The sequence below is a fragment of the Lotus japonicus genome, chromosome 2 (genome assembly GCF_012489685.1).
Source record: "Lotus japonicus ecotype B-129 chromosome 2, LjGifu_v1.2".
NCBI lineage: Eukaryota > Viridiplantae > Streptophyta > Magnoliopsida > Fabales > Fabaceae > Lotus > Lotus japonicus.
This window is the reverse complement of record NC_080042.1, coordinates 92,413,111-92,427,116: the sequence shown is the minus strand read 5'-3', so window position 1 is coordinate 92,427,116 and position 14,006 is coordinate 92,413,111. Positions and strand designations below refer to the sequence as shown.

General features: G+C 35.0%; 1 protein-coding gene across 1 annotated transcript; it reads right to left on the bottom strand.

Moving 5' to 3' along the window:
- Positions 1-6,799: 6,799 nt before the first annotated feature.
- LOC130741086 (non-specific lipid transfer protein GPI-anchored 8-like) lies at positions 6,800-8,312 on the bottom strand. Its single transcript, XM_057593879.1, has 3 exons — positions 7,943-8,312; positions 7,272-7,316; positions 6,800-7,084 (listed from the first exon to the last, which is right to left on the bottom strand). The coding sequence occupies exons 1-3, from the start codon at positions 8,250-8,252 to the stop codon at positions 6,990-6,992; spliced, it is 450 nt and encodes a 149-aa protein (XP_057449862.1). The 5' UTR covers positions 8,253-8,312; the 3' UTR covers positions 6,800-6,989.
- Positions 8,313-14,006: the final 5,694 nt, after the last annotated feature.

Below are 14,006 nucleotides of genomic sequence, written 5' to 3'. Positions count from 1 at the left end.
AGTTGGGGATTCAGTGTTTGAATTTGTCGCTGATGCTTTTCGGAATGGGAACTTTGATCCTCACATTGCAGAGACCCTTATTGTGCTCATTCCCAAAGTGGATAATCCGAGGAGTTGCAAGGAACTTCGACCAGTGAGTCTTTGAAATGTCAGTCACAAGCTGATTACTAAGATTTTGGTTAATCGAATCCGACCTTACTTGAGTAATTTGATTAGTCCTTTCCAGAGTAGTTTTATCCCTGGGAGAGGCACTACGGATAATGCGATTGTTCTTCAGGAGGTGGTCCACTCGATGATGAAGACACGCCGCCGGGTGGGGGACTTAATCTTTAAACTGGACCTGGAGAAGGCCTATGACCGTGTGGACTGGCGGTTCCTAGAGGACACCCTTCGAGTTTTTGGTTTTCCGGAGGATTGCATTCGGCTAATTATGTTCTGTGTGACTTCGGTTCAGCTTTCTGTTCTTTGGAATGGGGATAGGTTGCCTACCTTTAACCCTCGCCGGGGTCTTAGGCAAGGCGACCCGCTCTCTCCCTATTTATTTGTGTTATGTATGGAGCGCCTGAGTGCTATGATCTCTGCGGCGGTTAGTGATGGAAGGTGGCTTCCGGTGACAGTGGCGGGGACTAATTTTCAGCTATCTCATCTGATGTTTGCAGATGATCTTCTGTTATTCACGAGAGCTTCGGAGGAGCAAGTGGGAGTGATGCGTGATGTTCTCTACAATTTTTGCAAAGCTTCAGGGATGAGGGTGAGTGTGGCTAAATCTCGAGTAATGGGACACCGTAGCATTCAGAGCGGGTTTAAGGATCAGGTGACCGCTATTACTGGAATCAGTTTTACCCCTGATATTGGTAAGTATTTAGGCTTCCCAATCTTCAGTAAGAGAGCGACCAGGCTGGACTTTCAATTTATGGTTGATAAGATCAAGCAACGTGTCTCATCCTGGAAAAATAGGCTGCTCAACCGGGCTGGGAGACTTACGCTTGCACAATCGGTATTGTCTTCGATGCCGACGTATTGCATGCAGAATTTGTGGGTGCCGCAGGGTGTGTGCGATTGTATCGATGCGGCAGTGCGGAGATTTGTGTGGAAGGGGATTGCTGAACGTGGTCTCCATCTTGTGAAGTGGGACACGATTGCTCAACCTCGAGCGGCGGGGGGCCTTGGCCTGCGGAAGGCGCGGGATCATAATACAGCTTTGCTTGGGAAGAATGTGTGGCAGCTTTGCAAGGGAGAACCCAAGCCCTGGGTTAACCTGATCCGCGAGAAGTATGGTGTGCGGGATGACATTTTGAATGCTACACCTTCCGCTGGGTCTCTGGTCTGGAAGGCAATCACAAAAACGGTGGGGGAAGTTAGGGATGGTTTTCAGTTTAAGTTGGGTAATGGGCATGCTTCTTTCTGGTTCACGAATTGGATGGGTACTGCCAAGCTCTGTGACAGGGTCATAGCTATGGATGTGCACGACTTGGAGGCTCGAGTTTGTGATGTGGTTGATGAGGAGAGCAAGTGGGACTTCGCGCGGTTGTACACTGCGCTGCCTACTCAAGTTCAAGAGGAGATTAGTAGGACGACGGTGATGCTTAATGAAGAGGTCCCAGAATGTGTGGTGTGGACGGGGGATGTCTCGGGGGAATTTACAGCTCGATCGTGTTACTACTGGCTGCTTGAGAGACGTCGAGCTGCTACGGCTGCAGTTAATGATTTGGCCCATCAGCAGGACTGGTCCTGGATATGGAAGCTGAGAGCACCCTTCAAAGTTTCCTTCCTCATCTGGCTGATGGCGCGCAATGCGTTGCCAACGAATATGTTGCGGTTCCATAGACAACTTGCAGCTAATCCGTTGTGTGGAAGGTGCCACTTGTACCCCGAAACGACAATTCATTGCCTTCGAGACTGCTATTATGCCAATCGGGTTTGGACGAGCTTGGGGTTGCGCGTTTCGGTTGCTCACATGGCTGTGGAGGACCCTATGGCCTGGCTGCGTCAGTGTCTTCTCCGTGCGGAGTTTACGACGTTGGCTGCAGTCTGGGGAATTTGGGTGGCAAGGAACAAGGCTGTCATTGAGCAACATGTGATGACGGAGTGGGAGCTTGTGGCCTGGATCATGCAGTTGAAGACGACGTTTGAACGAGCGTGGGGTAAGCCTGCTTCGACAAGGCCAGCGAGAGAGGTGGCATGGATACCGCCAGGGGAGGATGAGGTTGCTGTGAACTGTGATGGCAGTCGCGGGGCGGCGCGGAACAGTAGCGGCTATGGTGGGTGCTTGAGAGATGCCTCTGGGAGGTGGCTTGGTGGCTTTATGGGCTTCGGGAAGGATGCTTCAGTGCTTGCAATGGAGCTCCTGGCGATTTTCCGAGGATTGAGGTTGGCATGGGATCGTGGCTTTCGTCGCGTAGTCTGCTACTCTGATTCGTTGCTCGCGGTCTCCTTGATTCTCCGTCCGCCTTCGATGTTCCATGAGCATGCCGGGCTGATTAGTTCTATCTGTGGCCTCCTGCGGCGAGAGTGGAGTGTCCGGGTTTTACATACGTTGCGCGAGGGGAATGCGTGTGCCGATTGCTTGGCGAAAGCTGGTGCGGGGCAACTTCTCGAGTTTCTGGTCGTGGTTGACCCTCCTGCGGAGCTTCAGCAGCTTCTTTTGGCGGACGCTCTTGGGATCTCGTTCCTAAGGCCTTAGGAGCCTTCTGTTTTTTGTTTTCTTTTGTTTTGTGCTTTGATTCTTGTATCAAAAAAAAAAAGCATTACGGTAAACATCACAAAAAATAATAATTAATGTTTCATAAACATTGTACAGAGGGGTTGTGCGTATGCCCCGTGCAATACTGTAACTAAAGCGTTAAGTAATTGATAGGGTCCACACAAGCCGCGGAGCATGTGTTTAATTTGATGCAAAGCGAATAACTTTACTAGAGCTTGACATGCCGCGAATCCTCTTGAAAGATAGGGGTACCTCAGGAACACGGACACTTGGTAAAGAAAAAACTCATAAAAAGTTTTTTTATAGGAAAATGTCAGTTGTTAATTGTTAATAAATTAATTTCTTCGGCAGGGTTTGAACTCTGACTCTTCATTCACCCTGCAAATCCTTCTATTTCCCTTAAGGCTATGTTTGGCATGCCATTTCAGGTAGCTTATAGCTTATTTGACTAGCTTCTTATTTGACTAGCTTAAAAGCTTTATAAAAATGTTTGGTGAATGAGCTTATTTCAGTAGCTTAAATCTTTAAGCTATAAGCTATCTCAGGTAGCTTAAAGCTTAAAGCTTATAGCTTATTAAATATATTCTCATTTTTATCCTTATTATTTTATCAAAATTTCACCTTTAGCCTTATATGTTTTTACTAAACCTATTTACCTACTCATTTTCCGATGTACCAAGAAAAAAACTTATTTATTTATCAGTTATCACACTTGTCTCATATGTACATCGTTCCCGCACAGAAATAATTACTACTTCAGAATAAAATAAATAATTTTATATTACAAATTACAAATTATTTTTTTATTCTATTTAATTTAATAAAAATATAGAAAATTAAATAAGTAAAAATTAATATTATATTTTTAAGATGATAAATAATTTGAGTGAAATTAAAATATTTATAATAATTTTAATATTAATATCATATAGGTATTAATGTGAAAATAAAGTAATGTTAAATATAAAAAAAATTATACAAGTATGTCTTTTTATGTCATTTTACAATTTCAGCTTGTTCAACAACTAGTTTTACCAAACACTTTTGTTCAAATTACGTAGCTTTTCAGCTATCAGCTTTTAACTAGCTTCTCAGCTTTCAGCTTTCAACAAGCTTTTCAGTTATCAACTAGCTTTTCAGCTTTCAGCTAACTTATCAGCTAAACGTGCCAAACATAGCCTAAATCACCAGGTGAGCTACCCTCCCCCAACTCATAAAAAGTTAGTTATAGTACGAGATGGAGTGATACCTAAACACACATTTAGTTGGATTTATCACATAATTCTATTGATTTATTTATTTTCTTCTATTTCCTGTACACTCAATTTTGAAAAAGAAGAAAAATTTTATATACGAAGAAAACATGTATAAAATAGGTGGATCGACTCTTCAATGTTATCAAAGGGTTCGAACATTTATTTGAGTATCAATACTTTACTAATCTAGTATAATTAAATTTATGTAGCAATCAAATTTGGTTATGTAGTTGTTTCCAAGAAAAGTTGGTTATGTAGTTAAATAAGACACTTTTTTTTAACTTTATAATTTCTTTTAAAACATTGAATGCTGAAAAATAAATCTAATTAATCAATATCACAGTAGTAGTTGTCTTTTAAAAAGCATTAAATTACTTTAATTTCTCATAAGGTGATCTCATATGTCCTTATTTGTTTGTACTTTGTACTCTGGCTATGTTTGGCATGTCATTTCAGCTAGCTTATAGCTTATTTGACTAGCTTAAAGCTTATTTGACTAGCTTAAAAGCTCTATAAAAGTGTTTGGTGAAAGAGCTTATTTCAGTAGCTTTAAGCTTTAAGCTATAAGCTAAAGCTAAAGCTTATAGCTTATTGAATTTATTGTCATTTTTATCCTTATTATTTTATTAAAATTTCACCTATAGGTATTAATGTTAAAATAAAATAAGTAAAAATTAATATTATATTTTTAAGATGATTTTTTTGTTCCTTCAAAAAACCTATTTTTAAGATGATAAATAAATTGAGTCAAATTAAAATATTTAAAGGTATAATAATTTTAATATTAATATCCTATAGATATTAATGTGAAAATAAAGTAATGTTAAATATAAAAATAATTATACAAGTATGTCCTTTTATGTCATTTTACAATTTCAGCTTGTTCAACAGCTAATTTTACCAAACACATTTGTTACAATTACGTAGCTTTTCAGCTTTCAGCTATCAGCTTTCAGCTAGCTTATCAACTTTCAGCTATGAGCTAGCTTTTCAGCTATCAGCTAGCTTTTCAGCTAAACGTGCCAAAGATAGCCTCTGTATAAAGAATTAAAGAGTGACTAGCATATGCGATCCTGCATGAGTTCGACCACAAGAGATGGATTCAAGTTACTCTGGCTGCTAATTTCCCTCCTATACCTTGTTTTTGCAGATGATGTCCTTGTTTAAGCAAAAGCGAAAGCATCACAGATTTGCATTACCTAATAGATATGTTGCAGTGTTTTTGTCAGGCGTCTGGGCTTACGGTTAATTACATTATATTATTGATTAAGTGGCTAGCTAGTAATCTTGCAGCTTGAAAGGGGAAGCTACTAGTAAGTTTGGTCCGATTACTTTGGTCAATTTTGTTTTGTCATCTTTGCATGTCATCAAGCGATTTATATTGTCGATCGGGTTTATGCAGTAGTGCCATGTTCTTCCCTAATTGGTTAGCAGCAGCTGTCTTTCTTATTCTGAGCCAGTCTTGCATCACCTTAGAGATTGTATTGTGTGATGATGGTCTTTGCCTCTTCAAGGACTGTCTTACCCAATCTTGTCTACCAATATCCTCTAACGTCTTACCAATACAATAAGCAGTCAAGGAGATCAAAACAAAGAACTACATGATCATCCTGATAGTACATGGATTTAGCTGCACTAAAAGGAATAGAATTGTGGGAAGAAAAATATGGCAAGTTTTCTGTCTGCATCATCCTGCTTTTGTTTTTGGGCTTCACCCACTAATTGTTGGGCACTTGGTGAAGGACGTGGAAATTGTAGAGATGGGCAAACACTCTCTTTCTCACACTTGATCCATGGTTAAGATGCACATTTAGTCAGAAAGATTCTTATAAAAGTTTTTATTTAAAATGTGAAGGGGGGAAAACTAAATGATTACTGAAGATTAGTCAACAATAAGGATTGCAAGAAAATGGTTTTAATTAAGACATTGTGCATTCTTAATTAAACATGTAAAACAAAATCAAAATACAATCTAACATAGGCAAAGCAATTTTGGACATACCACAGTTCACAAAACAGAATCATACAACAACCATAACATTTGTCAACCAGGCAATTAATTTTCATATTGGCCAACAATAATGAACGACAATTTTTAAGAGTGGTGCGAAATCAGTTCATCTACTATGAAACCAAATTACAACAGTTAAACCAAACAAGCAGAGGAAACATCAAACAAGCTTGGATTTGCTTTCTCATTCAACAAAAAATGACCAAGACTAGAGGAAGAGAGCGACGCGTGGAGAAGATTTGTTGATAGAAAGCAGATAGTAAGAAGACCAAAAAGTGTCTAATAGCTTGGATTTTCTTTCACAAAGCCAACTGCATGCATACTATAAAGATTGGCTCAAATTAGTGGATTACAAGCCATAAATTCTAAAACAAGCACCACATATTAATTGTGTTCTTATTTAGGGAAAAATGTGTTTGAAGTGGCCAACCAAATGATTAAGCTATATCTAATAGTATCTGATTTCAGTTCCAGGTCCCAACTTGCTCTATCAGCAAAACCTGTCTGATAGTTTTGATTCACATTCTCCATTATTTCCATTTGACCTTCCTGAAAATAATTATTCCCCACTTTTTAGTAGTTATCAAAATACTTGCTGTCTTGTGATCAACAATTGAAGGAATGTTTCCTGAGACAGTCCAAAGCTCCAATTCCTTGTAATCTGATTGTTATTACTGTATGCAATAGTATCATATTCTTTGCATGGTGGGGCAGAATAGATAATTAGATATAACTGGAGTAAATGATCATGTTACTCTGATGAACCTATAATTGATTGTAATATTTTCTTTTTCAATTAAGTTATAAATGGCCTGATACTCTGATTCGTTTAGAAACACTATCATTCTTATTAACCAGGAAACACTCTCACTATAACATGTCTTTAAGTAAAAAATGATAAATACAAATATGTAACACACTACTCAATGCAAGCAAATACATTCAATAATGAAAAAGGATTATTAACTCCAACTTTTTTTTTGTCAGGGGGGTTTATGAAATGTAAACACGGCCCTTTCTAATTAAACCACGCAAGGGCCCAAAAGAGCAGTAAGAAGGATAGCCCAGTGAATGTGATCCTGCCTGCACCTCCTTCGTCACCTCCAGGAGTTGCTGTAAAAAGGTACAAAAGTAATATTATATGGGATGCAAAAGTAAAATTTAAATAATTAAGTCTTTTTTTTTTGAATTTTAAGTCTTTATATTCAATTTAATTAAAACTCTTCAATTTTCATTTTTCTTTGTAGAATCTTCAAAAGTTAATTTGATTAAATCATCTTAAATATGAGAGGCTTCTTACCTGGGGGTTGCACCGACGACGGAGGCAGACCTACAGGGGACGATGCTGCAATTTTGAACAATTAAACAAATCAGGATCTAAGAAATTGAAAAAAAAAATGTTTTAAATAATAAATTAGTCTAAATACATGACTACAAATTAAAATTATAAATGACATTATATGCATGTATTAATTAATTGATGTAAAATATCTTTTGAATCGACCAGCGCATCAATATTATTCTCATGCACATTATTTCTTGATTTGGTTTAAGGCTCAAGAAAAAAATGTCAATAACCATGGTGTCCTTAAGCATGTAGCAAAAGGCACTTGTCCAATGCACCTGTTTTTGTTCTTTTACAGTCTTCATACAGTGCTTGAGATTAAAAAATACAATATAAAAATGGGAGAATTTAGTTAGAAATTAAGTTAAATGTAAGAGTTGGAAATGCTCGCATGTAAGCTAGGTGAGAACAATTTACAAATTTGAAGAGTTGGATAACTCATAAAGATCAGTTAATTTCAGCAAAATATAATTTGGAAAAAAGTTTGTTCTCATTAGCGAGCTCATACCTGATACCACTTAGTTTGCCGATTGTGTGATGAAAGATCAGTCTCACATCTACCGATTCTAGTACAACTTAATTAAGATAAAAAAAAATTATGAGAAAGAAGTCAATTAGGTAAGTACCTTCGCAGGAGGTGAGATCGAAGTTGACACCACATAATTGGACAAGTTGGAGAGCCTGAGCTGTATTGATACCAAAACCTTGAAGAATAGAAGGAGATAAGGCAAGTTCACAGAAACAGCTTTTCTCGGTTGAGTCTATGATTTTGATGGGATTGCAGCAAATGTTGGGTGGTGGGCTTGTGGAGTTCAAGTAGGCTGCGCATGGAGATAGCTGATTAGCGCAAGGGGGAAGATCTTGCGCCTCTGCTATCACCACCATCAAGGCCCAACCCATCACCAACAACACCACCTTAGAAGTAGAACCCTCCATTTTGATAATGATGTAGAATTGAAGATCCTCTGGATTTTGCAATTATGTTACGTTCTGGCTGGCTTTAGTATATATATAGTTCTTGTTGCTTCACTGCAGATGTTGATTTCAAAATACAAGGACTACGAGATGGCCACCTCCTCACACAATTAATTAAGATCATATTATTGGTTGGCTAGCTCTATTATTACTAGATTAAATATGTAATTTTATTTCTTTAAAATGTCTTTCTTTATAGTTTATCTCTTGAGAACTAATTATTTGTATGCACGTGTGAGTTAGTTTATGAATATACTAATTAATTGTGAATAACTCAGTTGATGTGCATCTTAAGCATTCAAGATCTTTGGTTTGATGTGTGTGGCGAAAATTTTATTGAAAGATACATACTCATTTAGTGCATGAAAAAAAAATCTCAGTTAATCAAAATATACTTATTAATTATTAAAGTATTTCTTTATACAACTCATTAAGGTAATTAACTTTGATAGCATGATTGATCCAAAACAAAAATGATGTGGTATACTGTTGAACACACATTTTTGTAGCGGTTTTAATTAACCTTGTGTACATTTGACTTTCTTAAGAAAAAACATATAACTGTATGTTTTTATACATGGAATTTGTGGCCGTTTTATAATATCATAATCACATTTTGTGCTTTTTTATTTTATTTTACACATTTGTGGTGGTAAAAAATTGTAATAAAAGATCAACATGTGGTTGGTTTAAGTGATACATGTTTAATTGTTCTTAAATAAAGTCTTAGATTCAAGTTTTGTAGATAGAAAAAATATCATTAAGAGAGTTAACCCTACTATAATGTAAATATCCCGACATGATCAAGATTGCATATGAGAATAATACAGTAAAAAAAATGCAACAAAAGTATCTATCATATCATATATATCATATGTGCCAACACACTACTCTGTTGTTTAGGATTCAAGGCTAAACACAAAATGTCAATTGTGTCTGTCAGATATGCAACAACATGAAATTCAGGCAATAGGGGATTCAATTAAAAATGAATATCAATCCTTATTGTACTAAGTTACAAAGTAAGTATACATAGTTATTGTTTGGTTCACAAGGCAGCTTCTTCTATATAATAAGTAGATAGTGCAATATATAAGTCGTGAGCCTCCTCATATGTAATAGTATCAGACATTTGTTTTGATTCAAAGGTGTACAACCAAGATGTGCTCACATTTGATCAGAAAAACCACTATATATAGGTTTTAATGCAATATAAGCTGTTCAGCCAACTCATCTGCTCTCCAATTGTTCTTTTAGATTTTAAGCTTCAAAATTTGATATTAGCTAGGTTGATTTGATCGTTTTTTTTTTTCTTTCGATAAGCTAAATATATTATAATATAAGTACTAAGGGTACTTCAAACCATAATAAAGAGAACAAAGTGAATGGGGAAGAAAACTAAAATAAAAGAATATGTACAAAGGGAACATGGCAGAGAAGCCAATCCCAAAATGCCACCGTCAAGTGAAGACAAGGTGCTAATAGGCAAACCAACAAATACCGTGAAAGTTTCTTTTTACATGCACATGCTAGTTACCTCAAATAGAGAGATCAATTTTGGTCAGATTTTGCTTAAATAGTATGCATCTACTTATCTTGAATGTGATTGAATCACTTATGACTAAACTAATTAAACTCTTCTTACGTATATAAAACAACTAATTTAACTTAAATTACCTATCATCATTTGAACAAATCTCAATAATAAATATATGTAAAATTAGCTGTACATTAGGATGGCTGATGCAATGAATTTTCAGCAATGTAATGTTGTGTTGCGCATGCTAAGTTACATTTGAATAAGATCTTGAGCGCATACGTATTTTGTATTTGGTTTATGCAAAAAAACTAATTAATAATTTGTGAAAGTGACACATAAGCTTTTTTTGGTACAGTAAGTGACACATAAGCTAATGGTACATAAATTATATAACAATTATTTGATAAATAAAGGAAAATAATTGATTAGCAATTGTTCCACTTCCACCCAGTGTTATCAGACTCGGACCGGTGATCGACTCGATCGAGGCACTGGGTCAATGAGTCAATGGTTCAACCACTGGGTCACTGGTTGAACCGTTTGACTCGGTGTACATTACAAAATATTCAAAATGTATAATATAATAAGATAATATTATTGAATAAATTCATACTCTATAAAATTGAATATTTTATCCAAATAACAATCGAATTTATTAGTATAAAAAATATATTTTTTATAATTTATGAATAAAGTATTATGATTTTTTATTATATATTTGTATTATATATTATTGGTTTCTACGTATATGTTGCTGGTCCAAGATTTCTTTTTTAAACAATCCTAATAGCATGAAGATGGTAACAGGCCCAAGTCTCATTTTGTATACTTTGGCCCAATTAGTATGTGTTGTTGACATAACTGGTCCTTTGTTTGTTAGTGATATTATATTCAATGAAAACTTGAACTTGAACCGGCCATTATAGCTGTAAAGCATAATCTCCACATATTACTGCCACATTTTGGAAAACGTGCATCTCCCTCTCTCTCTTCACAATCTCAGAAAAATAGATCTAAAAATATGTTTCTCTACAACTCTTTCCTTGATCTGTTGTTCCAGATTCAGATCTCACTTTTTCCTTCTTCTTCATTACATACAGTACAGAGAGAGAATAATTCCTACAAAGTTTGAACTGAGAAACGATGTGAATGAGGAGAAAAAAATCCAATTTCTTCATTTTTTCTTCTCATCTGATGTGAATGGGGATAAAGAATCAAGCTTTTCATCTTCTTCTTTTCAACTTTCAAAAAAATCCTCTTCTTTTCCTCATTAAATGACTCACCGGTTCATTCAAATCCGGCCGAGTCACCGGTTTCTCGTAAAACCGGCCGGTTCACTCCGGTTCGTAACGGTTCAATTGCATGCCCGATCTGAACAGTGACTCGAACCGACCATGCTACCGGTTCACGGTTGGACCGATTCAACCGGCCGGTCCGGTCCGAGTCTGATAACACTGCTTCCACCCAATCAAGAGACATAAGGTATCTTTAGATACCTATTAGCATGAATGTAAACTAATTAGTGCTCATATCCAAATAAGAAAATTAACGTCCATTTCAAAAAAAAAAAATAATAAGAAAATTAACGTAACTCCTATGAATTGAGATGATGAATTTATTTATATCATATTTAAATTCAATTTTTCTTCAAAGTTTTTAAACACGCGTATAAAAATATTAGAAATTGAATGATGAGTATTTTAATAAATAAATAAATAACTAAAAAGAAAAAATGCATAAAAATATGATTGATGTGAAAGTAACTATGAATAGAGAAGGAAAACTCCGAGATTAATTGTGTAATATAATTAGGAATGTTTGTTAAACATATGAATAATATATGTCAAATACTCGAAACTTTTAGTTCATGACTGTTAAAAACTTTATATGACAGTTTTTACACGCCACAAATCAAAGTGTTGAATATCTTAATTCTATTTATATGTTGACCAATCTTGCGCTGTTGTTTAATTTGACACAAATTGAATGATCCGCTAGCTCCAAAAGTCCAGACTCAATGATTCTCTGTTGTTTGATTCCGACCAATCCACCACCCATGCCACTTGTGCCAAACAAGTCTAATCAAACTATAGAAAATGAAAGTTGACCTTTGATCAGTTGTTAAAGCTATCATTATCAAAACAATGCTGGCGATAAGGAAGCACAGATGGTTGGAATGAAAAATAATGAGGGACTTATTTTGACGTGCGTACCAAACAAGAAATTTCTTATATGTTTATGCTATCCCAAAATAGACCAACCGAACCATGTTCATGAACATGCATATATATCGTCCTTGGCTAATGTTGGACAATTTCAGAGGTCAGAGTACTGGTGAGTGGTGAGTTCAATTTGAAGATAATAATATATATCTTGGCATCCTAAGATAATAATTTATATATCAAACTGTAGCTACTAGCTAGCATGTTGAATTTATTATTTTTAGTCTGGTTAAAAAATCGACCGAATCTTAATCACAAATTAACTAATGAGAACAGATTGAAAGGAGGAAGCCGAAAGTAGGTAGCAAGAGCCAGAAAAAAGGAACAAAATGGAAAACATCCCGTTGATGATAGGACACACAAAAAGTTATTACAGGACTGTGGTGGTGTCATACAACGGTCTAATTACAAGGATGAAGGAGCTATCAAATGCACCTTGACGTGAACCCATATTATGTGCCATAATTTTTTTTATTAAATTAGCAAAAACTTTTTCAGTTTTTAATTTCGAAAAGGAATAATTTATTATTTTTACACTAACATCCAATTATCTAATGTTACATATTTTAATTATATGAAAAAAATATTTTCTAATGTGGTAACTAATAATTAGAACATATTAAATCCATTTGTTAAACTTTTTTAAAGTGTTTTTTCTTTTGATATTTGACATGTATTGCAATATGTTCCTGAAACCGTAACTATTCCTTTTAATAGATGACTCAGGAGTTGAGCTTGCTTATCATCACTAGACCAAAACTTTGCTAATAAACTCTTTTTTTTTTGTCTTTGTTAATAAACCTTTTTAAAATGTTTGAAAGTTGATTTACTTTATAGAAATTAATTTCATGGTGATTTGTAAATTTGTTTGAGTTTATCTAATGATAATAATTAAAAATGTGAATATATTTTTCCTAAACCTGATTAAAATAGATTTTTCTATTAAAGGTGGTGTCTGAATTGAGTTACCGTAAATTTGAGTTTAATTTCCATGCTTATTTTTTAAAAAATATATTTGACATTTCATTGTATAATACACGTTATAAGTTATAATTGAATTCATGTAAACATATAAGATGTAATATTTTCATCCTCAATTTCAAAAAAAAAATTGACATCCTCGTCAGTTCTTGACTTCTTGTTATGATTACTCAGAATTTTGATTAGTCTACTTGCTGCTTTGAATTAAAAATAAAATCTGTCCAGCTATTTTGCGTTGTAATTTGAGATGCCAACTAGCTAGACTTTTCTTCGAACAAACAGTTCTGTTCGTGGTTTGAATTATAATAATATTCTTTTAATTGGCAATGCAATTTCAAGCATTCTCATCCTTACGATGTCCACTACGCTCTTAACCTCGACGCCTACGCGGGCGGGCTGTAACTAATGGTGATTAGTTCAGGGCGAACACTAGAATGTCGTCACCACTCACGACCCCACCATTCATTTGTTGTTGAGAGGCATGATGGAAGATTCTGATATCAACTGATAAAAACACTAAAAAAACCACAGTACAAAAGTTAGTTGTTATAGTTGGAGAAACTAAGACTTTATAAACCTCACATTAAAATGTCATAGTTCCAATGTGAAACTAAATCTCATACTTGCAATTGGATCCTAAGACCAACTCTTTGTTGGTTTTTTTTTATCCATTAAAAACAAGTTGTTTGTTTTAGTTGGCTACGGAAAAGTATAAAACCTCTTTAAAAGAAAAGTATAAAACTAAAAATAAATATGATAAAAAATAATTGAAACACAGAAAAAAAAAATCACATGTTAGAAGTAAATTTGTACAACTAAATATAATTGTTCATTTATGTTAGCTGTTTTAAAAGAACTTATGTAATGAAATGACCAGCATTTTAAAGTCATAGGCCGTGTAGGCTTTTGTCATGTTTTATCTTATATTTTTTTTCATATTATATTTAAAAATTTGTTGATTAAAATTTAGTT

Excerpts from the sequence above, each read along its gene's own strand:
- LOC130741086 (XM_057593879.1), bottom strand. The coding sequence starts at position 8,252 with ATGGAGGGTTCTACTTCTAAGGTGGTGTTGTTGGTGATGGGTTGGGCC. Across the intron at positions 7,317-7,942 it reads CGATCTCACCTCCTGCGAAG|CATCGTCCCCTGTAGGTCTG; the intron begins GTACTTACCTAA and ends TCAAAATTGCAG. Across the intron at positions 7,085-7,271 it reads GTCGTCGGTGCAACCCCCAG|CAACTCCTGGAGGTGACGAA; the intron begins GTAAGAAGCCTC and ends ACCTTTTTACAG.